Genomic DNA, 27,589 nt, shown 5'->3' on the forward strand with positions numbered 1-27,589 from the left:
CCTTGGAGGTCTCACACTGCAAACAAAACATTTAGTATACCTGTGGTGGTTTGGATTTATAATGATGAAACCTACCTCCAGATTCTCCCTGCAGGAAATGAAGAAGAAAATGGCATCTTCTCAATTTCCTTTACCTCATCATCACACTGTGCATCTTCTGATGAGATGATATAATGGTTGAGGAGCACTTGGGATTTTTTTTTCCCCCTAGGTTTTTCTCCTGAAAAATGTAGTCTCTGTCAATCCTTCCATTTATTTCCCTTGAAAGTGTGAATTATAAGAATGTTCAGGTTTTTTATCTAAACATATTACAGACATTGGGTGTACTACAATTTGTTACACTTTTCTTCCACAATATTGATTAATAGGAATCTATCTCCATTGTGTAAACCTAGGTTTTAGGTTCCTATTTAAAAAAAATAAAAAGCTATTTTATTCTGATCAACTTAAACTGTATATTTATAACTATGCTGTCATGGTGCATTTTATAAAAAAGGGGATGGGAAGGAGGAAATTCTTGTTGCTTTAAACCTTATTGTATTCTTTGTGCATTTCCTGGAGTCATATCTCAAAGAAGGAAATCAGTCAGACCCTTCAGAGGTACCATTTCAAATCAAACAGTGAAATATGTTTCAAGTAACAAGTATGTAATGTATGCCTTCAAGTAACTGAATCTTTAAAAATTGGTAGTTATTTCATTCTCAAAGTATAATCTCCTTGGGGATTCATCTTCAGTGACCCTGTCTACACATCTATTTTGTCACTTGTGCTAGTGTGTGTCAGAGAGCATGTGTTGTGTGGTGCAGGACCAGCTCAGTGCCCAAGGAGGTTCTAGGCTGAAGGGAACAAGTGAAAACTGGAAGTCACTGAAATGAGATGGGAGCTGGGGAGAGGCAGACCTTGAACAAGCTGAAGGTACTACTTGAGTAGTACCTTCCTTGAGTCCCAAGATACCTCCTTAGTGGTTCACCACCAACATAGGGGAAGACAATGGGTGGCAGATCCTCTAGTTGTAGTGCTAGAATTAAGAGAAAGAAAATAACCTCCAGCACACTTTGTGTTATTTGACAGCCTGGTCTGTCTTTCATGGTATAGCTCCCTGTGCATCTCAAAGCTGAGGAACTGAAGATTATCAACTCACCAGCACTGTGGGGTGTCAGGAGGCAGGAAAGCTTGTTGAGGAGTTCAAGGACAAGTGGTTGCAGGAGACAGAGCTTCATCCCATGTTGCAGTGGGATGACACCTTGTGTAGGTGATTCTGAGTTTGCAAAGCCCTTCTCTGACAGAAGCAAATATTGATATTCCTTGTGGGGTGCTGTGGCTAGACCTTCCTGTAGGACTAAATCTGCAACTTCCTCTCACTGCTGAATGTAAGCAAGTGGGAAATCTACCTTTCTTGTCAATCAGAGCTTCCCCAGTAACAGTAGAAGGACAAAAGTGGCAGGATTCTTGGCAGTTTTGCTGCTGCCCATAGGGTACTGATTGTCCTTAATGAGTCTTATTGATTTCACAGTGCAGCTTCTTGGGATCAGCAGAAGCCTGTCTACAGACTCAGAAACATCAATGGTCATATTTGGGAAGTTACCTGTGCAACCACATGGGCTGGGGTTTTGTTCTTGTTGTGTTGTTTTGTTCAAATTAAAGGCTATATTCTGCAGTAGTTGATGATTTTAAGAGCCACATCCTTCCCTAGTCTCATCAGGAAATCATTCCACTTACCACTGGTGAGAAGGTGAGTGGGTTTCTCAAGCCCTCACCATAAACTGTATTCTCAGCTTCAAGAGAGTGAAGGAGTTATATAATGTGACAAGAGTCTCTTGGGGTTCTCTGGGTGTGATGCTTTCAAGCAGCCCAGTTTTTGTTTTGGTGTTGGTTAGGCACTGGCTGCTGCATTACTCCACCCAGGACAATGGTGCTCTTTGCACTGTGTTCTTAATAACAGTCTTCTAAGGTGAGGAAATTAAATCTCTAAATTCCAAGTCCTAACTGAAGAGCAGTGTGTGGAAGGATTCCCCCTTTACCTATACATTATGTCTCCAGATCATCCTTCCTGCTGCCTCCGCTCTGGCAAGGAGTACCAACAAAACCAAGTGCTGTTTGTTCATTGATTGTTTGTGTTTTGCTGTAAAACTGAAAATAAGAAAGTTACTGTGCTTTTTTTTTCTCTCTCTCACTGTTTTTTGTTTTTTTTTAGTAACAAAACAAATGTTTCCCAACACTTTTACCCTCTTGGTTTAAAGCTTCTCATTTCTGTCAAAACACTCATCAGGCAGTCACTCTAACTAGCTGTACTCAGGCTGCCTGTGGCATCCTGTTGCTTGCTCTGAGTTTGGAGTCCGCAGGGGGTTTGCAGCTCCAAGAGTAATTCTAGAGCAGGAAAGGTGAGATTTTGGGATTAACTCCATCTTCTCCCCACAAGTTGTTTTCTTATATTGTAAGAAAATGAATAAATAAGCAGTCTCCTTTTTCAAAATTAGGAAATCCTCCTCCCTGTCCTCCTTGCTGCAGTGTGGAGAATGGCAGTTTCTCCCAGTGGGAGTAATGGCAGTTGGATTATATTCATCCTTCAGTAATCAGCTAATTGGCACAACCCTCTACCTTTCGCCTGCAGTTTTTAGCATCACACTGGATTTCTGACCTGTGAGAACTTTGCTTTGAAGGGACAGCTTGATCCTTAAGCCCATTAGTCAGATGCCAGCCCTGGCTGGGGCAGTGGTCAGGAACTCTGGGCATGGGCTGGTGCCAGTTGTGTTCTGCCAGCCATGCCCTTCCACAGGGCAAATTTGGCCCACAGTACTGGGGACTCAGCTCTGAGGAGGACAGGTTCACCTTCAAAGACTTTTCTCCTGATTCCCAGCAGTACACACAATCCCTTCCATGCAGCATGGAAGGGAGAGGAAAATTTTAGCCTTCCACAGCTCCAAAGCTGTGGAACCCAGCTAGGGGCAGGATGCCAAGCTTGCTGGCTTGCTGGCCTCATCTGGTGTGCCAAATCCCCTTCTCCTAGGTTCCTGAGGGTAGCTGTGGCCACAAAAAGTACATGGAAAACTTTCCATATAATTTGGAAAGCTGCTCTCAGAGTGAGGCCATCTTACAGAGTCTGTTTAAAATTAAAGAAAAAAATATAAAGGATAAAATGAAAACATTCCCTTGCTACCTACTCTCCTTACCTTTCACTTAAAAGTAAAGGAAGTAGAACACTTTAAAGCAGCTTTCTTTCTGTGGATTAAATGAACTGAAATACATCTTCTTTCTCCCTTGACTTTCTGCCCTCAGCCAGGTAAAGAGCAGGTCCATTGAAATATTGGCTATCGTTATTCTGAGATCTGGATTTTTTTCATCTCTCAATGAAGCACAGATCATTTTTGGTTACCATCAGTGCTCTATAGTAGATGCTCCTGTGTAACACTTTGCCTTTGATATGACAATGACTTTGTACAGAGGAAAGAGCCTTCACCAGGGGAAGAATTGTTTCAAAAATTTATGAAGGATGAAACAAAATTGGCAGCATATAATTTAAAATTAAAAAAAAATAAATGGGGGCAAGGAGAAAAGAGAGCACAACTTGGCATGTGGATGAAGAGTGAAGGAGCTCTGTGGAGGTAGGAGAGCATTGCTACCAGGCCAGCTTTAAAGCCCTCTTAACAATGTGCAGTTGCATTCCCCAGGTCATACATTGACTTCTTCCTGCTCTCCACAGGCCTGGTTACAGTGAAATCTTGTGTCTTCCTAATGATGCTGAGCTGAAATCTGATTTTCCTCATAGTCGTTCAATCAAATTTTCCTTCCTTGAGCTAAGAAGGCACACTTGGGACTTTATAGTAATTGCCTCCCCACGCTGAACTGCTGATACCTTTATTGGATTGGCATAGAGTTTCAGAGGACTGTGTTTAACATGCAGTGAGCTGCAGCAATGCAAACAGCTCCAGTGTTTAAACAAGCATCCATTAGTCTAGGAAACAAGACAGTGCCAGCCCATTTGGTGCTCTTTAGAGCTGGCAGCTTAAGGGGAAGGGTGCAACATGGTTTGCCAGGAAGGGGTGGGGGCAGGATGGGAGAGTCACAATTGCAGTGTCAGGAAAACAAACAAAACATCTCTGTAGGTTTGTGAGAAATGAGCTGCAGAGGGGGGGAAACACTTGTGACTGGGGATATGTGCAAAGCTCATTAATATCTCATTATGTTCGAATTGCAGTCTCCCAGAAGAGAATTAATGTGTGATGTGCTGGAGGAAGGGACTACAGAAGAGCAGCAGGGATATTTTAGGCAAACTTCTTTTTTTTTTCTCTTTTTTCCTTTACATCAAAGCAGAAAAAAAAAATAGACTGTGCCAGCAAACCATAGTGTTTTGTGCATCAACCCAATACAGTGCACTTCATCAAATAAGAATAATTTGGCTTATCATAGTACCCACTATCATCTCTCGATATTTCAAATAAACCTCCTTTATTTTTAGCACTGCTTAAGTCAATTGTAAAGTTTGGCTAAGTGTGAAACATTCAACATTCAGCCCATCACAGCCCACCATCCTCCCCAGCTGGAAGGATTGGGGAGTCCAGGGGGTACTTAGATTTTTTTTCCCTCCTGTAAGTTTGTAGGTAGAATGATGTCCAAAATACTTTTTCTCATGCTTATATAATGAAATAGCTTTTGTTTTTTCCTTAACTGGAGCACTGCAGTCATTAGCTTATCAGCTGATAAGCTGCAGTCATTACCTTATTAACTGACATCAGTGCCTGTACTTGCTTCTTCAGGACCACATATCATTTTTCTGATAAGATCTTGACTGCCATGCTACTGGGAAAAGACCCATTAGTTTTAAAGCCAGTTATTCCTTGACTTTCTGCCCCTGAGCATATAAATCCTCTTAAAAAATAAAAGGCAACGTCCAACAATGGCTTATCTAAAGAACTGTCAAGGACTTTATGTGGTGGGAGCATCCTGCTGTGCTCCCAATTCCTGAGTTGCCTGATATATCTCTGTAAACTTTCATTGGGAAGGCTGGAGTCATGAGAGGGACAGAGAATGCGCTTCTTTTCTACTCTGCAGCATTGGGCATTCAAAAAGAAGTGCTTTACTAGCATGTCACAAGAAAACCTATGGGTTTTGCTTTCCTGCAGACATCTACTCATTCTGCAATTGCATATAAAAACTATTTTAATAGGTGGAGGAGATGTTTATAGCCAAACTGTAGGAAAATTATTCTTCTTCAAATCCTTTTATGTTACAAGAGCAAAACAACTGTTAAATTAGTCCTGCCTTTTACTGAATGCTTACAAGCCCATAGATCTTGGTTCAGACTGTGTATTATGTTTGAACTTTATTGCCCAGGCTATTTGTTATGTGTTTATCCTTCCTAGTAAACTTTCTTTTGTTTTAAGAAACAATATTGGAGCCCTCCAGTGGCCAAACTAATCATCCTGAGGAATGGAGTTCAAGTTCTGCTCAATGAGGTTGATTTTTTTCCCTTCCCTATTAAAAAATTAATTTGGTGATCTTTTTATATTCAGAATTTATGTGGAGCTAATTTGAGTCATAGCATCATATGTGAAAAGTAAGGAAAGCTAGGAAAAAGAAAACATGGTCTCTTTGTCTTTCTAGGATCTCCAGATATTTATTCTTCTATATTTTCAAAATTTTAATGAGTTTATTGTTTAATTAAATTCTGTTAGATTTCATTTTCAGATGGGATCCCATTACACATACAAGGCAGAGAAAATGTGTTTTGAGTATCATGACAATGTACATTTTCTTAAGTGACTTTTATCTGTTCTGTGACTTTTTATTTGTGATGTCATTGATCTGTTCTCTAGCAAAATCAAATTTTTCAATAAGACATCATTGTTTTGGGGCCTCAGCACATTGAAGATTTTGGCCTCAAGGCTCTCTTGGCTGTGGCTCCTACTGGTGTCTTTCACTTTCCAAGTGAAATAAAAACTATATATGAAAAAATAGCTGTTAGTTACATTTTATGCACTGGATAATAGTGCATAAATAGATAACTGGATAATCTTTGTGAAAAATGAGGTTCACTCACCTGATAAATTTTAAGGGGTTTAATATAAACAAAATGACAATAGGAGACAAAGACAATAAAGCAAAGGGTTAAAATGGCCGGGTGCTTAGCTCTATGCCAAGGGCACACACTTGGTGCTTTGGAAAGACCCTTTATATAGCATTCCTGCCACATGGGTTCATGCATATTCAAACTTTTCCAGGAACTGTTCTGCGTGGTGGCCACTCCTTGGGTCCGCCTTTTTAGAGCACGCACATTTGGTTTTAATGTCTCTTTTATCATCTTTTTATTTGGTCTGGGGTTGTTTCTTCTACAGCCGGTCAGCGTTGATAGCAGCCTGGGCCCCATCATCTGTTCAATGGAGGTTGTCTTCTTTACTCAGGAAGGACCTAACCCTAATGTCTGAAATTCTTCTTGACTTTTGCCTAAATTTTAGCAGGAGAAAAAGAAAAAGACATAGCAAAAGCTATCTAACATTATACATATAGCATTCATCTTAATACTTGTGAAAAGCCAATATCACAATATGTATTTTTAACACCTTTACAAAGGATGTTGAGATCCTAACAGCTAAAATTGCTTACTTATGCCTCCTCATGTTTGGTGTGGTAGTTTCCACAGTTCTTCCTTCTTCCAAACTGTAATAACAATCTTTCAAAATCCAGAATCAGATAGGTAGGTTTTGGTTGTGTTGGAGCTGCATGTTCTGGGTGAAGGTGGGAGATGAACAGGGGAATAGGACAAAGTATGGTCAGTTGGTTTCCTTTTGATCAGATGACCACAGTCTGGCATTCAGTCCATGTTCAAAACGCAATAAAGCAAGGGATTGCTTTAAGGTTGCTATTTCACACCAATTCCTCTTTAATTAGGGGCTACTAGAAATTAATTTCTACCACATTGCATGGTACATCTACTACTTTGTAAACTCATTTATTATTGTCAAAATGCTTCATAACAAGAACATTGAAAATCTGGTAGAGGGAGGGTTCTGTTTGTTTTATTTCAGTAAATATCTTCTAAGCAGCATTTCTTCTGCAAACACTGTGGGTATAGGAACAGCTATGCTGGGTCATCTCTAAGGGGCATTTAGCCCAGTATCCTCTCAGTGAGCAAGAAGAGTGTAAGAAACAGAACAGGAACACAGTCCATGCCACTTCCCAGGCACACCTTTCAGCTATCCCAGGTCTAAGAACCTCTTGCTGAGCCCATCTGTACACAGTTTTCTTTTGAAGCCCCCTGCATATGTGAAGAAGGTTTCTTAGTGTTCCTGACGAGTAGATTGAAATGAGGAAAGTCAAGAAAACAGCTGTAGCAGAAGCTTCTTGTTTGCACTGCATATAGGGGCCATGTTATACAAATTCCTCTCATCTGCAGTAGATGGAATTCCTGGACCAACCCTAGGCTTTGTCTCCTTTCACGTTTTTCATGTGAGTTTGAAAATTGCTGGAGGAGACAAATGCCCTGCTCCAATTCACCTTCTGAGGAAATTGCTAATGAGGTCAGTTTTTCTCAATGTTTTATTCAAGACTGTGAACACCAGAGCTGGGAAGAAAGCAGTCAGAAAGGTGAGAAGAGGTTGTTTGCAGAATACGAGCATGCACCAGGCAAGCAGAGGCCCTTTAGATGTCACAAGAAAGGCTCATGTTCTAAGGCTACCTTGCTTTCTAGAGCCAGAAAACTTGAGGCTGCAGAAGGCTCACACTACAAGGCTGTGAGATCTGAACTGGGACAGTAGAGGGAAAAAGATGGGACTGTGCAAGGTAGGAGCAAATGTTTCCCACCTGCCTGATGAACATTTCACACCCAGCTCCCTGCAGCCTCACGTCACTGCACATATCTGAGATGGCACCTTGCCACTCAGTTGTTGCAGCCTCCTCTGATCACTGCTGACACTCTGATCACAGCTCCATGACTCCAGCAGAGCGCTGGGAAAGGAGGCAGGGACTAGTTGTCGGTCTTAGGCAGCAGCACAAGAGCCACTTTATCCCCAGGGAATACTCCTGCATCTGTGCCTAGGAGAGGTTGGAGCCAGGAATGCCAGAGCACACAGGCTGTCTGCAGCCCTGCTGTGCTGGGACCAAGAGGAGAATCTCTGCAGTTCTGTGGTTTAATCTGAATCCTTGTGGTTTGAACTTCTGCTCCACAGTATCTAACTGGGGAGACTGCACTCCCAAGAAGGGTGCTGTGCCCTATTTTTTTCTCCCACAGCTCCTTAGGGAGCCTTTTACCTGGGGCCCACTTAATAGTTCTCTGTTTGGTAACATTTCCATGCCCTGTACAGAGAAAACTTCATTGGGTAGGCTATGCTGCTGTAGAGAAACATTGGGAACACTCAATGGGAAAAATATCTGCTTTAGTATCAGGCATTGCAGTCCTTTCTCATTAGCAGGGAGAGGAGAAGGCTGTTACTACTTTACTGATGACTCAGGAAAATCCTCTCTGTTTAGTGTTAAATGTTTCTAATATGATTATTGCAATTCTGACTTTGGCAATATCAGACAGCTTTTGGGGTTTGGGGAAGAAAAAATAATAATGGCTTATGTCCTCAGATACAATGAAATCACAGTCCCCTGCAAATCTTACAGAGGACCCATACTATCCAAGGCTGGTTTTGGCCTTGTATCATCCGCCTGGCACTGAAAAAAAGTCAGTCTTAGGCAGCTGTGTATTTTAAAGCTGGGCCCTTACTCTAATTCTGAAATATGCTAATTGACAGGCTTTTATTTTCATTTTACTGTTTTGAAAAGCTTAGAAGAAAGGACAAAAAAATAAATGAGTTTTGTAAATAGCCCTAGGAAAAAACTCAAACTGTTGCCCATGTAATTTCCTTTAAAAACAAATATTGTACTATGGGAAATTTTATCACACAGCAGATTTGCACACAATCCTATATGCCCAGTATCTATGTGATTTTATGTAATTTCTTTAGCATGTCTGCTCATTGTTACAGTTGTTACTATAACTAACTAAAGAAGGAGGAAGTGCTTGCTTACCCCAAAGTTTGTCTATGGTCTTCTATGGGTCTAATTAAAAATACTTTTTTTTCCCCCTCTCTATAGACTTTGCTTAGACCGTCATGATTGTTACACTATGTACTGTTTATCTGGGATTTTAGCTGAAGCTCCTCCTGCTAACTCTCCCCTTCTCCTTGCCTCTCTTTAACAACCCAGAAGTGATTGAACATCTAAGTTAGTTACTAATGAAGAACTTGGAGCCACACAACCTTCTTTCCCATGGCAAGGCAAGAAAGTAACATTCTTTCCAAGAGTAAATGTAGTATCATTATTATAGGCCAAACTATGAAAATTTCAATCTTATTTTCTTAGAGTTTAGTGGAACAAAACTGAAGCCTCTGGAAATAAAACTGGGGGAAAGACTTGATCCATGCAAACAGAAATCTTTATTAAACACAGGTGTCAATAGCAGTGGCATGTAATTAATGCCCTGTGACTGGGAAAATAACAGTGGCTTGGGGAGGGTCCATATGGAGGCATCTGACTGTGGATGTGTCTTTTTTCACTAGTTACCAAGGCTCCCTTTAAGGTCAGTAAAAAGTAAAAGACACTTTCTGGAACATGATTTATCTCATTCCCATCTCAGCCTGGTACAGGGGGTATGAATTGCATTCTTAATGCAATGGAATGACTTGACCTGTTTTTGCCTGCACCTTTCTTATGGTGCTTGCTAGAGTTCCCAGACTCCTTGTCCTCTTCATAGCTCCCCATATACACCCCTTCTTTTTACTGAATAAGAAAAAAAAAGGAGAACCAAAAGCACATTGATCAGACAAAATAAAAGATATTTTGTATTCCCATTGGCTGGGGACAGGATTTGGGAGATTTGAGTCTAATTCTAACCATGCCACTGACTTTTCAGGCAGCTCCTTGCTCTGTTTTCTCAAGTGAAATTTAGAGGTTTCATGTATGTTTGCATCTGAATGACAACATTTAAGTGATAAATTATGGGAAGGGGCGGGGGGCATTGACACACAATTAGGTTTTTCTTTTAAGAGTAACTTCACCTATGTTTTTCTCTGAGACCACATAATTCTGGTAGCAGACCAAGAGTACTGTCTTCAGACTAACAAATTAAAAGCACTTAGTACTAGGTGGCTTATCATTCTGTCTTGGTTTGAAAAGACAGATGTTTGCTATGGAAAGCAGAAACCTCCCTTGAAAAGGAAAAAAATGTAAACTACCCTCCACCCCTCCCCTCCAAATTTTTATAACAATGAAATCAAGGTGCTCTCAGGCAAAGATATGGGAATATGAATAACAGTTCTTTACTAAGGAAATTAAAATAAAAATGCAGTAGTACAAAAGAAACCAACAAAAAAACAACCCACTGAGAGTCAGAATACAATCTGATACCCTGCTGGTCAGGGTGTTGGTAGTAGTCCGATTAAATTGTGGCTGCAGTCCTCCTGGAGTGACAGATGTGGTTCTGTTGAAGCAGTGATCCTGTAGAAAGGGTGTAGTTTTTCTCTGGAGGTCCAGTGGTGGTGTAGATGGGTCTTGTTTTCCTCTGTGAATCCAGTGGAGAAAGGCTGTTTGTGGTGTTCTAGATCGGTTTATATCCTGGTAGGAATGCTTGTCTCCTCCCTCTGGGTGGAGCATCTCACAATGGGATGATGTAATTTTATCAGTCCTGCAGTGAGACTCAATGGCCCATTAACAGAGGATATCCCCCTGAAGGGAGGATGGGTCATAGAAGAGATAAAGAACACTGCCACACTTGGTTTTAACAGATGGTAATAGAATGCATACTTTTGGTCACATCCTACACTGCAATCCAAGACACATTCCTACAACACGAGAAAAAGGAGGGAAGGACAAGTCCTTTAGAAAGATAAATAAGATTAGTGGAAGTCCATTGTATGAGTTCACACTGGCTTAAAATGCATTTCTCTGGCTTATCCAACAGCAAACTATGATGTCTAGTGCTTCAAGGGATTTAGGAGAGAACTGTAGTGTTCTCTGTGACTTGGTCTTTACCTACAAGAAGTGCTTTATTGTCTTGCACGTATTTAGCACTGTTCAGGGCATAAACTTTCAGTGGTGAATGGGACTTGAAGTCTAAATTTAATTTTAATTAGATGCTAATATATGCTTAGCATGCATAGATTTCTGAGATTAAAATCCATGTGAGTATCATGGGCAGTGACTAACATATGAATGTGTGCACTTGTGTGGAAAAAAACAGGGAAGTTTTTTTAACAGCAAAAGGAAAAACGTAAAAAAAGAACCTGTGTTGTGTACACTGGGAATGTACAGACATCTATAGCATTATGAGCTGCAATTCCTTCCCTTGGAGAGCTGTTTTCAAAATACACAAATAGGTAAAAGTGCTTGGTTGTAATGTGGTGCATGGCCACAACTAACTGGGAATGTGACCTGTTTGGCAGAACACTGCCCACCTTTCTCCTGGTAATCTTTTTGGTTTGTGTAGAGGGATCCCAAAGCCTTACACACCTCTGGGATTTGGGCATCTTCCTGCCATTCCTGACATGAGTTCAACACTGTGTATGTATATTCAGAATAAGAGGGGAGAGAGGAAGAGGTTTATCCTGGGATGGAGACAGCTGCTGTGAATGAAATAAAGAAGGTAAGACCTGAGCAAAGGTCTTGATCTGATGTTGTCATTCATTGTATAAACCATTCTTTCTATTTTAGGTTGCTTAATGTACTCAAGGTGAACCATAGCCTAAATATTGTGCTGAATCAGGGCCTTCATTTGCTTAAAATCTTTTTCTTTACACTTCATCAGTAGACTTAAATAGTACATCTGCAGTTCATGCCACACAGCAGGTCCAGCCTTGTGAGTCTGTGACTCTGGTAATTGCTGGGAGCTAGAAGACCAGACGTGCTTTTCTATCAGTTGTGCCACATGCCTTTGTGAGACCTGAGGTCAGCTTGAGGCGGAGGTACTGAGGTCACAAAGAGCTAAAGTTTGTATGGTTTACTTGGCCATATTTAGGGCAAATCTGCTATTCAGTGTTGTCTGCTCTTTAGCCCATAGCAAATAGCTCCCAAATTGTACTCAGAATAAATCAGAACATGTCTGGGGCATCCTATACAGTCCTTGAATTCCTTGAATCTCCACAGATCTTCAGTGATCCTGCTTTTTGCTTTTTGCTTTTTTTTTTTTTTTTTTTTTAAATTTTTTTAAATTTTTTTCCCCCCCAAGTACTGCCTATAACTTGCATTGAAGCCAAAAAATGAATGCAAAGAGTAGTTGTTCCATCAGACATAGTGTCTATCTCTGAAGAAATTTGGATGTAGTAGAAATGACCTTATCAATGCACTCTTAATTCCTAGTGACCTGAATAGGATTCACCCTGGGTGTGTTCAAGGCCATGTTGGATGGGGTCCTAAACAACCTGGTCTGGGGTGTTATCCCTGTCCATGGAAGGGGTGTTGAAACAGGATGCTCTTTAAGTTCCTTTCCAACCCAGACCTTTCTATGGTTCTATGACCCGAGGGCTTCAGCACCTCTCAGGACTGAGCCATGGGTTTTGTCCAGGAGTCTTTCAAAACTGCTGCTGCCTGTGTTCTTTTAAAGAGAACCAAGATACAAAACCAAGAGGAACAACCAGTTCCTGCATTGCTCTTCTTTCCTAGACATGGATCAAGCTGATTATGCTGATCAGGGAATTGTTTCACTGAAGGAAGAAGCTGTCTCTGACATATTTTTCTATTTTGGGATTTTCAGTTATTTTATTTCATTATTTATTTTTTAAATGGTCAGTAGCTTAGCACAAATTTATTTCCAAACTCATCTGTCCCATGTTGGATTTTTTATTTCCTTTCCCCAAAAGACGTCTCATTACTTTGCAAATAATTAAAATGTAGAAAAAATATGATAATTAATTACTATGCAAAACATTAATTTCTCCCTCCTTCCCCCATGCTTGGGTCTCCTTTGCTATGTTTACTGTATCATTAATTGTTCAATCTGTACCTAGATAACCTGCATTCCTTTAAAGGTATTTGTCCTTGCAGAGAAATCTTCATCGGACCTATGTCCTCAGCCAAGCTGCCCATTCAGGCACAGGGAACAGATGGGGAAGAGGAGGCTAAATTCACCATTTTGTTTGCAGCACAGAATGACTGATTCACAAGATTTTTCTTTTAATGTGTTAGTTGCTGAAATCTGTTAATTTGATATTTAAATTATTTTCAAGTGGAAGTTTCATTTATGATGTTTCCCCAAGAGGGTGACTAAAATGTGTGGGCCTGAACAGGTATGGTGTATAGACTATGTGACTCTCATTTCCTTCCTTTTCCAATTGTATGAAACACTTCGCTTCAAAAAGCATGAACTTGAACTTAGCCATGTAGAAGAATCCCTGAAATTTCTTAGCCCACACTGATTTGAGGAGCTGAAAGGTGCTGCTTCATACAGCTATGGAATAAGTAACTATGTTGCCATGAGGTGATGTGTGTTGGGAGTTAACACCAGTGATATGAATGGAAGACTGTGCCATTTCTGGGTTCAGCCTTCTGTCAGTTTGCTATGTCTTCTAGAGATCCTACACTAGACAGCCTTTGGTAGTAAAAGAGATCCAGTAGAAACTCACAGTCCATGGAAATCTGTGATGTCATCCGGGGACTTCTGTCATGCCTTCACCATCTCTTCTGGCTCTTTTTTTGAAGTTTCTCTGAGAATATTCTGGTGTAGTATATTATGTATGTAGATTGTGCCATGGCAGCATTTTGCAAGCAGCTGGAAGACTTACCATAGGAAGGTCTTTTTCCTTACCTCAGTTAGACAAATTTTTAGTTTGTCTGTTCTGATATCAGGAACAGATCTCACATCCTATTGGGTGCCTCAATGACAAGGAAAGGAAAGGCTGTGTCACAGAGCTGCTCCTTCTTTGCAGAAGACAGGAATACTTTCATGTCTCACAAAACCCTTGCTAGGCAGGCCAGATGCAATGAGCATACTTCACTAGCCTGCTACGTCTTGTGCTCATCCAAGGATGAGCTGGGACAAGATTTTCCCCAGGAAATCATTCCTAGTGTCAGATACACAGTTTAAAGAGCAACTGAGTAGCTATGGTGCATGTGCAACAACACTGTGTGTTATTTTGCTGCTTCTTAGTTTAAAATACAAGAGGTTCCTGCATTTCTTTCTACCCTGATTTGTAGTTCTTTGGGAGGCACAGCTTCAATAATCTCTTTTAATTTTTTAATGATAATAAGCAGACTTTTTTATTAAAAGTCTGCTTTTTATCATTACTCTCTCTTCTATCTATATACAAAGCAGATTGGAAAGGGTGAAGACTTCTCAGGACAGCTCCCAGAAAAGTCAATTGGAGGCTGCCCGACTAAAGCCTTATAACACACCTTGAAAATCAGTTCAAGCCATCTGCAAAGGACAATTTCAGAGAGAGCAGAGTTCGTCTGGTGGGTGTGAGAGGCAGCAGTAAGGACTGCCAGCTCAGTAGTTCAGCTTATAGGCTCTTAGTACCTTCCTAAGTTTCGCACAGATGGAGCAATGCTGGCACTCCCAAAACTATGAGGTTACTGCTTTGCCAGTGTTTACCCCATTGGGCCAAAGCAGGTTTAAATTAGTAGATAGAACTGAAGAGGAGTAAACCATGTGGATCATACACTTGGGTGGGAAGGCTCTTTGACAGTGATAACAGTATTCCATCCATTAAATAATCTCCAAAGTTCAGTTAAACTTGCTGTGCAATGTCTTTGCACTCAGCTTTTCTCAAGCTGCTTTAGCACATACCAACTTCCTTACCTGGCTGACTGAGTGCAGGTGGAGTCACAGCATTCACCTGGTTTGACTTCCCCAGTGCTGTTGCTATTTTGTTCTCATGCAGTGCCTTTTTTTGTTACTCTTCTTCCCTGTTCTCTGCTTGATCTCCCAGTGTGATCTAGCTCCTGCTGGTGTCTGGGAGGCTGACAGGTGGCTGGGGCCCTGACAGCTGGCAGGCAGCTCTAGCAATGGGCCCGTGCTGCCAGCTTTGCATTCAGGCACCAAAACTCTTGCTCTTCAGAGAGCACCCCTTCCTGTCTGACTGGCTAAAATGTGAGGAAGCGGATTGTTTTCCTCTCTGCTAACTCCTGCAGGTTTACCCAGTGCCTTGATCATTGTTTTACTATTACTGGGAGGTATTTTGTTCTTCTGGTGACTGATGGCAAAACCAAGGGTGATAACAAGAGACCCCAGCAGCCCTTTGCAGGGTAACGGACAGAAGGTTGACCCCTTTCCTGAGGCAGAGGGTACTCTGTGAACCTGCAGAGTTGAACAGGTTACTGCTAGGTTGGCAGGATAAGATTTTACCAACTTCAGACAGATTTTACAACATGAATTTCCTGTATATTTGAAACATTGCCCTGGCCAATAAGACATGGGCAGCCACGTCTAGAATGGCGAAAAACAGCATATGCTTTAAATGAGCAATTGTGCTCCAAAATCAGTTTACTACATCAGACTTCATCCAAGTGAGTTAGCAGGCATCAGTGCCATGCTTTCAGCAGCATGAAGAAATTAAGATAGTAGAGGTGTTGTTGGATGTATGAAATACTTTAATTTGTGGGAAGTGGTGATCTGTAACTCACCTTCATGTTGCTTGGCTGCTTGGCTGAGTTCAGCTCTAGCAGGGATTTTTGAAAGGCTGTCCTCTGCTCCCCACCACCTCTGCAGGACACTGCAGCAAGTGTCATTGGGAGGCCACAATGGAGCTGGTGGACTTAGAAACACTGGTGACAAGATGTGGCTGTACCTCACGCAGTGGCGCTCTGGCAACTCCGACTTTTGAATGGCAGCATCAGAGGTGATACAGCAAGGAGGTGTGTGCAAAAAATCCTTTCAGATATTGAAGCTCAATTTCTGGCATGCAAATGGCAATGCAGATTATTCCTTACTAATCTTAGATGCTGTCATGTTGAATCCACTTGTTTATTGTCACTTCATAGCCACTCCTGGGACTCTTCCTAAATTGTTAATAGCATTTGAGTGCAGCACAAGAAGTAGCAATCTTGACTCAGTCTTTAGGGTGCTAGCTGGAGATTGATGAATTGGGGTGGTGTTTGGCAGAGCTCATGTAAGTAGTCCCTGTTGGAGGTAAGACGTGTCAAGATCTTTCCGGAGAAGCTCCAGGAAAAGAAGGGAAAAAAAAAACAGGCAAACGACACATTGGTGGAAGGGAGAGTAGAAACCCTGGAAGAAGGCCCAAGACTTGAATTCATTTCATGGAAAGGAACTGAAGGTCATGATGACTGGTGGGGCAGACTGATTCAACATGAAGAATTGAATAGATCAATTTTTAACAGAAAGAGTCACAGAGGAGCATGTGGAGACGATAATAACCCTTGTTTTTTGAAAACATGCATATCTGAGGAAGATGGACTTTGGGCTTTGGCTTGTCTCTCTGCTTTCCCACAGAGAGCAAAGATAGCTTCAGAGGGGGCACATTCCAGCAGAGCAGGTGAACCAAGTGGACCAGACCTCTCAGAATTGTTGCCCTTGTCTTGTATTGAAGTGGCTAAAACTGCCCTAGGGAGAGGAAAGTCAGTGGCTACATGTAGATGGTACACAAAAACATCTGTAGAAGTGACATCAGCCTCCTTATGTGGGGGCTCACAGAGGAGAAGTGGACCTGTGTTAGACCCTGTGAATTGTATCCAGCTTCTACTGGCATAGAGAAAATTTAGCCTCGGCTTCCCCACTTCTCTCTGGTTTTTGTGTTGTTTTTTTTTTAAGGAGCAATGAAAGGATATTCTGCTGCCACAGCCCCAGTCACTCCCCATCTACAACTGGAACAGCCGCCCACCAAAGGCAGCTCCACAGTGGAGGATGGGCTGCCAAATGGCTCGGCTGTTGCTATAACAACAGTACCTCTGTCTCATTTCTTTTGAAAAATGGATTGCTGCTGGTGAGATGAAGCAGAGCAGCTTCTCCTCACAGATGAAAGCCCTGCTGACAACCCCCACACATTTTTGTTTATCTATTGGGTCTGTCACAGCATGTCCAAGCAGCTCTGCCGAGGATTTCAGGATGGGTTGGATTAGACTGATTATTGGTCAGTGTGTGTTTGCATGCACAACCTCTGTACCCCTGCTTCTCCTCCAATTGAAAGTCATTTAAAAAGTCAGCCTGCCAAAATTTGACCTTTTCTCTCTCTGCAACTGGATTTTTTGCAAAGGCATATAAAGAGTCAAGAGTCCTGCTTCACCATCTTGTACTTTGGGGTAGAAAACTGCAGTGAAATGAAGATTCATCAACCAAATATGTAGTGTGAATAAAGCTAAAGGCTTATGAAGCTGGAAGGAGGTTGTTTTATTTCTACATTTTCCTTTGAGTTTGATATTTTTCTTTTATTTTTATTTTTCTTTTTCTTTTTTATTTTTATTTATTTTATTTTTATTTTAGGTGTCAACAGTCTTCTGCTCCTAGACATAAATCTCTCAACTCTTGCTAGTATCTTCACAATGACGGCTGTAAAACATGCACAAACTGTGTACTTGTACTAAGAAGGAGAGGAGAGTACTTTAAAAGATACTATTTTAATTCAAGGATTGTGTTTATGGAGAGAAGGGAAGGGGAAGTGCTGGGGTTTTAGTCTAAGACACTGTGGAATCCTGGTGGTGGTAAAATGTTTGCCAGTATATGCTCAGCATAGGATATCCAAGCAATTCAGGAGTTAATATGGTGGTTTGGAGTGAAATAATGAAATCATTTGATAAAAATATTTCTGTGCCGTACCTCAGAAAAAGGAGATGCATCTATTGTTATGGCTCACAACTCCACCAAAATGCTTGAGTCAAGGAGCTTCCCCACATGCAAAGGTTGTACCCGTCATGTTGCCTTCAAACAAACTTTTCATGTTCAGTTTCTGTCTACCTACAGTTTTTTAATGAGCAGACAAAGAAAATAAAAATATTAGTGCCTGTTAATGCCCCAAATCCTAAAGTCTCTGAAGGACAACAATGTGGAGATACAAACTTAGAATAGGTTTAATTTAATTTCTTTTTGCAGCAAGGCACAACTTCTGTATGTTTTATATTTGATAGAAAATAGTTTCCATGTCAAGCTGCTTTTTGTTGTAATGCATAATGAACATAATTATGAATATTTATATACTGGGACTGCTTTTAATTTCATTAAAGTCACTGTATATTTGTACAGGGGGACATCCATGTTCCAGCACATGATGAAACTTTAGGAACCAATATTTTTAGAGCTGGTTATTTGCCACTAGATAGTTTTGATTCTTTTGGTAAACCTTCATATACAAAAAAGATGATGGATTCAGGATAAAATAGTAAATGTTTTAAAACTTGAAAGTGTGAAACCATGTAAATGTGTATTACTGTTACCAATATTTTTGTAAAGTATTCATTCAAACTTGAAAAACATATTGAGTCAGTTGACTTATATTCCTCAGGATATAATCACTCTCGTTACTCCATCCCTTGTCGTTAAGACAAAATTTTTTCCCATCTTTTCCTTATAGGAACTTTACTTCACAATGAGAAGCCTGTCACCAAGTCCTGTTCTTACTTTAGCCCATCATTTGGTCAATATGAATTTGGGTTAAAGGCCACAATAGGTTTCAAACATTTCTTCAAATCCTGTTTTAGCCTGTGCATGCCCATTGAGCTTGGTCTTGAGTCACTTGCTGTTTGTTTTTCTGATGTGGCAATAGTGACTTTGTAGTGAGATGGCTTAGGAGTTGAAATGGGTGATTTCAGCTGTAAATTTTGTGAGTGATACATTAAGGGGCAATATTTAAATATGCTATTTTAACCCATTATATCAACTGGCCACCTGCACTTAAGGCCAGTGTGTGCTCTTTCTTTTCTTGCCCTGGGGCTGTGGTGTTGTACTTGTGAGGCGGTGCCATTACTTTACATCTGTACCATCCTTTCCTCTCTCCAGGGTCTGATCCAGGGTTATATAAAAATGAGTGGAACCAACTCAGCTGTAGTATTCTACAGCACAGCAAATACATGACTCAAAAAGCAGCAGGGAGCTGTAATGCCACACACCAGTGTTCAGTTTAACATGGGTTTGTAGGGGAGGGAGGCAGCAGAGGTGAGAGCCATACCATAAGCCCTCTTGTGAGATCTGATTTTGATCCTTCATGCTACTCCTGGACTTCCTTTCCACTGGCACAGTAATAGAATCAATTACAACCTCTGGGCAAGTGCCTCTTGCTAGCAGAGCTCTGCTGCTGTGGCACAGAGAGATGAGAAGGTGACGCTCTCCTGCAGGGCTCTGTGCTCTGCAGCTTGGTGGGTTCCTGCAGACTGTTGCGGGATTTGTGGTTGCTAAACCTGACTATGCCAGTCTTTAACCTAGAGAGAGTGGCACAGTGTGCTTTCCCACCTGCATCTCTGGAGCTCATGGGGACAAGAGCTGCTGCATTTGGGAGAGGAGTGGGAGCACAGTGACAGGGACTTGATAGGGGGCCCCCAAAACTTGGACCTTCACAGCCTTCTTGCTGCAGGCTAGTTCCCCATCACAGCCTGCAACACAGGGAGAAGAACTTGGTGCAAACCAGTGGCCATGCTGTTCCCTCATCTCCAGAAACTGGGGACAGGAGAGACTCAGGGTATGGACAGCTGCTACAGAGCTGCATAAGCATAAATTCACAGAATGCTCCAGGTTGGAAGAGACCTTAAAAATCATCTAATTCCAACCCTCTTGCCATGGGCAGGGACACCATCCACTAGACCAGGTTGCTCAGAGTCTCATCCAGCCTGGCCTTGAACACTTCCAGGGATGGGACATCCACAGCTTCTCTGGGCAACCTGTGCTAGCACCTCACCATCCTCACAAGGAAGAATTTCTTCCTAGTATCTAATCTAAACTTACTATCTGTCAGTTTGAAGCCATTACCCCTTGTCCTATCATGTGTAGAAAGTCCCTCTCCTGCTCTCTTGTAGGCCCTTTGGGTACTGGAAGGTGCTATAAAAGTCAGCTCAGAACTTTTTCATCTCCTAGATGAACATCCACAACTCTCCAGGGTTTTAAGACCAGACACCAGAGGAGGAGACCAGCCATGTGGCACAGGCTGTGGTTACAGAGCATCTGGTCTGTGTGGCACCACAGAAGGCATGAGGTGGAGGAATTTCTACCTGCAGGAGGCTTGGCATACACTGGCTTTGTGCAAGGCAGAACAGGCAGCAAAGTCTTGGTTATTTATTCCAACAGTGACCCACTGGGGACTCATATTCACGTATTAGTTATTTTCCCACATTAAAAAGCTGTTCTGCTCCAGTGCAAATCAAGGAATTGGTGGTCTGCTTAGACTCCTAGCCTTGTCTTTCTGCTTGGCTCTCTGCTGAAGAGAAGCTTCACCTGTAGCTTAATGTCCCATGCATGCTCAGTTGTGGCTGCAGCAATGCCTGCACTGGCTACGTTCCTCTGCATTGTGTGCTGAAAGAGGCCAGGCTGGCCTGAGGGGTAGGCGAAGAGTACAGCCTTCCAAGAACCACTCCCTCCAAAACCTGGGCAAGATAGGGGTTTGCTTGTCTGTCTTACACATGGAATGAAAGGGGAACCAGCCCTCTGGGATGGGAGGAATAAATAGGATCTGGATTGTCAGAGGAAAGAAGGTTGAGGACCTCTAGGTTAGGGAAAGGGTGGGAGTTGCATATATGGGACTTTCTTCCCAGCAAGAATACTTTAAAAACTGATAAAATCTTTCAGTATTTTGTCTTCTATTGTTCTAGTATCAAGGATGCAAGTGTGTCCTGAAGGCATTTGTTAGACCTGTGACCTCTTTGCTTCCTCCCCTCCCCATTATTGTTTTCTGCCTTAGCTAAAGAGAGATGCTTATTTTAGCCTTGTATATAAGTAACAGACTCATCTTGGGTGTGAGTGGGGAGCACTGTTGCTTGCTAAAGTTCTTTGCTGTGCTTCTATAACCTGACTTAAAGCTGATGTTAATACACAATTTTTATAAAATTCTTATATTCCAATTTATTTGCTTTTCTATATATCTGTCATGCTATTATTTCTGTTAGCTATTTATGTTTTATGTTAGCTTCTAGCACATAGCTGATTTCCTTTTTTTCATTATTTGATTAACATTATGCAAAGTGCCTTCTATTTTCTAGGGTGGATATATTTTTTTTCTTCCTTAGAAGTGATTCTCAATATGTTAACCAAAAACACATTGCTAATAAAAAGAAACTATGTTAATTTTTTTTTGTCAACAACACATTTCAATATAAGTAGTCAATCTCAATATTGCAGTTATTTTTTAAGAAGCTTCTAGAAACTTCCAACAAAAAAGAAATTCAGAGTGAGTAGTAAATTTTAATGATTCCTTTTTCCTTTTTTTTTTTCCAGTTTAAGAATCCTCACTGTGTTAGGCACACTGTTCAAATCTCATCCCTGTATTAGACACTAAAATGCTGAATTAGACAACTTGCTCCCTAAATTTCTTAGAAGGTAGCACAGACTCATCTTGGAAAGCAGAGACATATTGTACAGTTCTGCTTTCCTAGTTAAGGAAAGGTTTTGTTTGGGAGAGGGGGAGGTGTTTGGTTGTTTGCTGGTTTTTAGACTGTTTTCAAATTGATCAAGGCATAAGAATGAAATCAGACAAACTTCCTAATCAGTTTTAAAATTTATTGTCACTGGCTTGATGAGGAGTACCTTGTCACAGTGCCCATGAGCACTTCTTTTACATCTGCAAATGGCTAATTTTTTTCATTCCTCTTGTTTTCTTTAAGCTTCAAGAGACAGTCAAAAGGAAGTTGGAAGGCACACGTTCACCTCTCAATGGAGAACAACAGAACAGAGTTTGTGATGGGAACTTTTCTCCAACCAGCAAGCGGACACGAAAGGATGTGCCAGGCATTGAGGCAATCAACAGCTTGCCCATTAATTTGCCTTTGCCTGCTGTCTCTCCTCTTCACCAGCTTGACATGAAAGCTGCTCTGCCCCTGCAGAACAGTGGAACTCACAGGAGTGGTCTAGAAGACTTGGGTGAAAATGGTGGGCTTTCTGAGATAAAGCTCCCTGTTAATGGCTGCAATGAGCTGGATGATAGTTTTAACATCCTGCAGAACAAGGAACTAAAGCAAGAGCCTTCAGATGACTCCAACTGCATAGACACTTCTGAAACATCTCTTTCGAATCAGAACAAGCTCTTCTCAGACATTAACCTAAATGATCAGGAGTGGCAGGAGCTCATAGATGAGCTGGCAAACACTGTCCCAGAAGATGATATACAGGATTTGTTCAATGAAGACTTTGAAGAGAAGAAAGAGCCCGAATTTCCCAGGCCTGCCACAGAGACTCAGGAGAGTGCAAGCATAAAAAGTGATCCATCCCATTCTCCATTTGCTCATGTCCCATTAGGGTCTCCCCAGGTCAGACCATCTTCTTCTGGTCCTCCATTTTCCAACACTTCCATAGGCTCCAGCATTGCTTCTGCATCCAGCGCACCACCAGTCCCAGTCCCTGCTGAATCACCAGCAAACTGTGTTGTCCAGTCCCCTCAGACTCCCAGCCAGGCCCACACTCCTGGACAGATGCAGGCACGCTCTGGAAACGGCTTCCGGATGAACCCAGCATCAGCCATGGCAGGATCGGGGCCTGGGCCAGTGAGCCTGCCAAGTGCTGAGCTGTCCCCAGCTGAGCAGCTCAAGCAGATGGCAGCCCAGCAGCAGCAAAGAGCCAAGCTCTTGCAGCAGAAGCAGCAGCAACATCCAAATCAGCCCTCATGCTGGTCACCGGTGGGGCCTCCATCGAGTCCCTATGGAGGACCCTTTGGTGCAGACAAACCAAATAGTCCAATGATGTATTCTCAAGCCTTTAACAACCAAAACCCAATAGTGCCTCCTATGGCAAACAATTCCCAGAAGACCACAATTAATAACTACCTCCCTCAAAATCACATGAACATGATCAGTCAGCAGCCAAATAATTTGGGTACAAACTCATTGAGTAAACAGTCCAATATGCTTTCTTATGGCAACACCAAACCGCTGACCCATTTCAGTACTGATCTGAGTCAGAGGATGACTCCACCAATGGCAAATCCTGGGAAGAACCCCATGATGCCATACATCCAGCAGCAGCAGTCCCAGCAGACACAGATGCCAGCTCAGATGGCACACCTGAGTGAGGAGCAGAAATGCATGCTCATAATGAAGCAGAAAGGAATGATAAATCAGCCCTTGGCATATCCAACACTCCCTGCCCTTGGTCAGGTAAGTGTGAGTGCACAACATGTGGGCAACAACAAGAGGCCAATACAAAGCTTAGTATCTCCTTGTCCAGTCTCCTCCATTTGCCTCCTTTTTCTCCTGGAAAGTCTGGAATATCATTGCAGACGCTTCTTGGATTTTTCATGTGGTATTGAAGCCTGATTATTTTAAGAAACAACTTAAATTATATTGCATTATACTTTAGACCTGCTGTTAATTCCCTTTCCCTGTGCCTCTTCTGATGAGTGCTTAGGGCAACTCTGGCAAATTTTGGGTCAGAAGTCACTCTTCCTTGGAGGGTTTGTTTCCTTTTTTTTCATAATGCAAGACTTGGTGGGTTGTAGATCCCAAATCACTGCATGGCTTTGTTTCCCACAGTGTAGTTAGCATTGTAACAAAAAGATGGAGCAGTTGGTCCCTTCTTCTTGGGGTAGAGATCAAGCCAGCTTTTAACAGCATTTTTGGCATTTTGGCTCTGGGAGCAAAGGAAGAACATTTTGGGTGTCAAGTACCTTTGGTTTTGACCAGAAAAAGTAAGAATAACAGAATGCTTCTACTGGCACTTGGACCATGGTGATGAGATGAGATGGTTTTTTCTGGGACTTTCAAGCAGTCTTTAGCAACCCCAAGTATTTTGTCTTTCAGCAAGAGGCTAAAGCCATGTTTGCTTCAGAGCCTTGGCATCACTGTCTCACATGTATTCCATGCTAAACTCTGGTGCAGCAGTTGCCAGGCTTGGGAATGAGCTTTGTAATGAGTTAATAACCAGTCAATGCCCTATTGCCTCCTGGGTTAGCAGGGTATCCTTAGTTGTAATTAATAATGACTTCCCTAAGCAGGTGATGCCTTCACAGAAGTTATGTGACATCAGAACATGTCAAGAAGTCTGATATACACTGATAGTGTATAATACACTAATAGAATTGTTGGTTGATAATTTTAGCATGACAGCTCTTCACTAAATTAGATGTTTCCACACCACCTACAGGGAATACTTCATTCTGACTATGGTTTATCTGTGACTCACACTGTAATGCATGTAGAAATATAGCAAATTTTGTCATTCCTTCAGCTTGTAGAGTTTGGAGATCAACCAATAAGGAGAAGTAGGAGCTTTACCAGGTCAGAGCACATCACGTATTATTTAAAATTAATTGCAAAACAAAAAGAAATGTTCATCTGCCTCCTGGTTTTGGTTCAGGATGTATGGTGACAGCTCAAAGGTTCGTATTTTTATATTCATTCTGCTTGCCTATTTTATTAGACATAGGTGGTCTAAAACCTTTTCTTTTTGGGAAGGCTCATAGAGAGAAATACTGCAATAATTACATGGAACTCAGACTGTAATTGTAGCTACAGATTTGTCAGTTTGTAACTGAGAGGCTGAGGATTCTTGGTCATGCTGCCTAATGCTTTATTCTTCCTCTCTTTTGCTTTTGTTAAATCTGTTGAACTCAAAGACATATCAAACAGCTGTGAGGATGAACTGCCTGAGTGAAAGAGTTAATTCCACCTCCTCCATTTCATAAGTCAAGAAATTCATGTTAATATCTCTCTGCAATTCCACAATATGAGTGGGTAGCCAAGGTTTCTGTGACAAACAAAGAAGAAACTTAAGGCAGAGCCATACTTTGTTATATATTATGTGCAATTCACATTTATTGATCCACCCAGGATAAGGGACTTCTTGCTTTTGTCTAGACATCAAAAGGTCCTTTACTACTTGTGGAACCCACTTGCCTACACTGGAAGGATTTATTTTGGTGAGAAAGGTTGAAATAATAAGTTTCTAACTGTAATGTATTTCTTCCTGCTTTCTCTCCTTCTTCCCTGAAAAGCATTTTCCCTATGGGAAATTAGAAAGCTTATAATTATGAGATGTGCTTGATGGAACTTACTGTTTTTGCAAAAGTGGTAAAAATGTTGATATTGTGAAGTTAGACTGATGCAGATTATCTGATTCTATGACTTATTACATGCTGATAGTCACAGATGAAAAATAAGCATATTGCACTCTTCAGTTTGAAATACATATCTGAATGTAAAGTGAATGTATCTTTCTGTCAGTTTATACTTTCTACTTTCATTGTAGTTTTGGGGTTTGACAGAGATTTGTAAAAGTGTATGTTTGTATTAAATAATCACAATGATTTAACAAATTATGTTTAAGGAGAAAAAGAATCTACCTGTATGCTTCTGTCAAGTTACTCTTACAAGGGCATATTTGAGAACCAAAAGCTGATTTAGAGATCATCTGACATACTTAAGTGCCTTGTCTTATTTTCTGTGTATTGCTGTTAAATTTAGGTATGGCTTAGTTCTGTGCATATGAACGGATGCTAACTAAAACCCATTTGTGCCTGAGGTACTTCTGTTGTAATAAGTAGCATACTTTTATTAACTCATTGCTTCAGTCATTGAGTATATTTTAGAGAGAAGCATAATTTTTTTCAGTCAGCTGGAGCCTTGCAAATGCTCTGTGGAGGTCAGCTGTCCGTGACTGTCTTTTTAATGTGTCAGTGCTCTGGGCTTGTATCCTGGGCATGCTGAGCATCACTGCCTACTCTTGTCAAGAGAGGAAGCCTTTCTGCTCAATATGTGTGTGAGTGGTTGGAGAGGCAGAGTGCTAAATTAGCAGCCTAGGTAGCAGAACTAGTATCCAACAGAAGAAGGAGTTCTCTAAAGGATCTTTGCACTGTGGGTATTGAGACTCTTCCTATCAGATGTGTTGGTCCTTTGCTTTCCTGTGGAGATTCAATACTGGTACTGTCACTGCAGTTGTAGCCCTCAACATACTGTTGCTGAACAACCCATGTACCCTGAACCATTAAGTCCTACATCTCATTTTATACCTTGTTTCTCTTCACAGGAGCACTGGTTGGGACATTTTTACACAAAGCAGATACTGGTTTGGATTTTTGAGTCAGGGATTTTTCCAGAGGTGGCTTGAAGGTAATTTTGATGGGATTTTTTTCTGGAACTGGGTGTTAAAACCATAGGCAGATCCTGACCCATCTATATCCAGCAAAACTCATGGTGGATCCTGGCTCATTTACCTTATCAGGACTCTGTCCTACTAATATTACCTCATGTCTGACTGTTCTCCACTTTGTCAGACTCATAATTCGAATTCCCTAATCTCTACCTTGCTCCATGTACCCTGAACTGCCCTAAACCAGTTGTTAGTTTGTGACTATGTGGCAAGTGTTGCCCTTTTTGCTCTTGCTTTTTTCTGGGTGGCTCTTCCATTCTTGGTTATCTGGGACTCATAGGCTAATCCAGCAAGTAGGTTTTCACAGGGCTGATAAGTTCTTTGGTTATTTGAGGGATAGAGGTCCTCTTCTTTTCTGGATCTCATCTCATAAAAAAAGAAATCAGTTCCACACCAAGATGCAACAGTGGCTTTGTTTAGACTTCTTATACAATTTTAGAAATAAAAGGAAGACAGCCTTAATCCACCTCCTTCTCAAAAATCACACTGTTGTTTAAGCTAAAATGTCCCATTAAATTTTTGAGATGTATGCAAGGTTTTGTGGGAGGCACTTTTTTTCTCTTTTTCCTCAAACCAGAAAGTAATTTCAAAAAGGAAAAAGTAAAAATGTTTTCTTTGGGAAATTTAGGAATAATTAATTGTGCTTTTTCTTGGTTCCAGCTGGTCAATATGAATGCACAATGGTAAAAGAAAAAAGCAGCCCAAAGGAATAAAAGTTGAATGGCTGAGGCAAAATTTGAAGTTTGGAGCCGCTTGTTTGAGGGAAAGTAATAAGATGTCAAAACAAAACAGAATTCTCCATGGGTGTAAGAAAAGTAAAACTAGACTACAGCTATTTGCCTGCATGGTGCTGTGTTCCGCAGTTGCAGGATCAAGTCCAGGGAGGTTATGGATTCTGGTGACCGACATGGGACTCAACGAGACGTGTTTCTGCTTGGTTGATCTCAGGAAATGATTTATTCTACACAAGAGCAAACTCAGCTTAAATCCAGAGCCAGAGAGCCCAGAATAGAGACAGGGTAGGGGTTTTATGGGACTGACCCACAGTATAGTTTAAGGTTGGGGTCTTAATAGGGACATAGGAAGGGAGAAGCTCCAGGGGCACAGAACAAATCAGAGCACCCTGGGCTCCCACCCCATGAGGGTCCGTGGTTGGGGCAACTCTTCCTGGGCTCACAAGGCCTATCCCCAGAGGCAGAGGGTGGAATTTATTTTTCCTGGGCTTTAAAACCACGCCTCTCACTTTAACACTGCTTATCTGAAACGAAATCTTTGCCTCCCTGGGCGGGGGTACCCCACAGCATGGGACTGTGAGAATGCTGCAATTATTTCCTAGTAAAACCACTAGTTATATTGTTTAAAATTGTTGGGATGTGAATGAAGGAGAGAAAT

The 27,589-nt window shown here is 41.5% G+C and overlaps 1 protein-coding gene across 9 annotated transcripts in view; it reads left to right on the forward strand.

Moving 5' to 3' along the window:
- The window catches only part of MAML3 (mastermind like transcriptional coactivator 3), a 295,274-nt gene that overhangs the window by 176,548 nt on the left and 91,137 nt on the right, over positions 1–27,589 (forward strand). For all 9 annotated transcript variants that reach the window (XM_086889822.1, XM_086889821.1, XM_086889824.1 and 6 more), the window contains one exon: positions 21,724–23,208. In XM_086889822.1, coding sequence (XP_086745948.1) covers positions 21,724–23,208 — 1,485 coding nt within the window. The remainder of the gene's footprint in view (positions 1–21,723; positions 23,209–27,589) is intronic.

The sequence above is a fragment of the Cyanistes caeruleus genome, chromosome 5 (assembly GCF_971803275.1).
Source record: "Cyanistes caeruleus chromosome 5, bCyaCae1.hap1.1, whole genome shotgun sequence".
NCBI classification, from domain to species: domain Eukaryota; kingdom Metazoa; phylum Chordata; class Aves; order Passeriformes; family Paridae; genus Cyanistes; species Cyanistes caeruleus.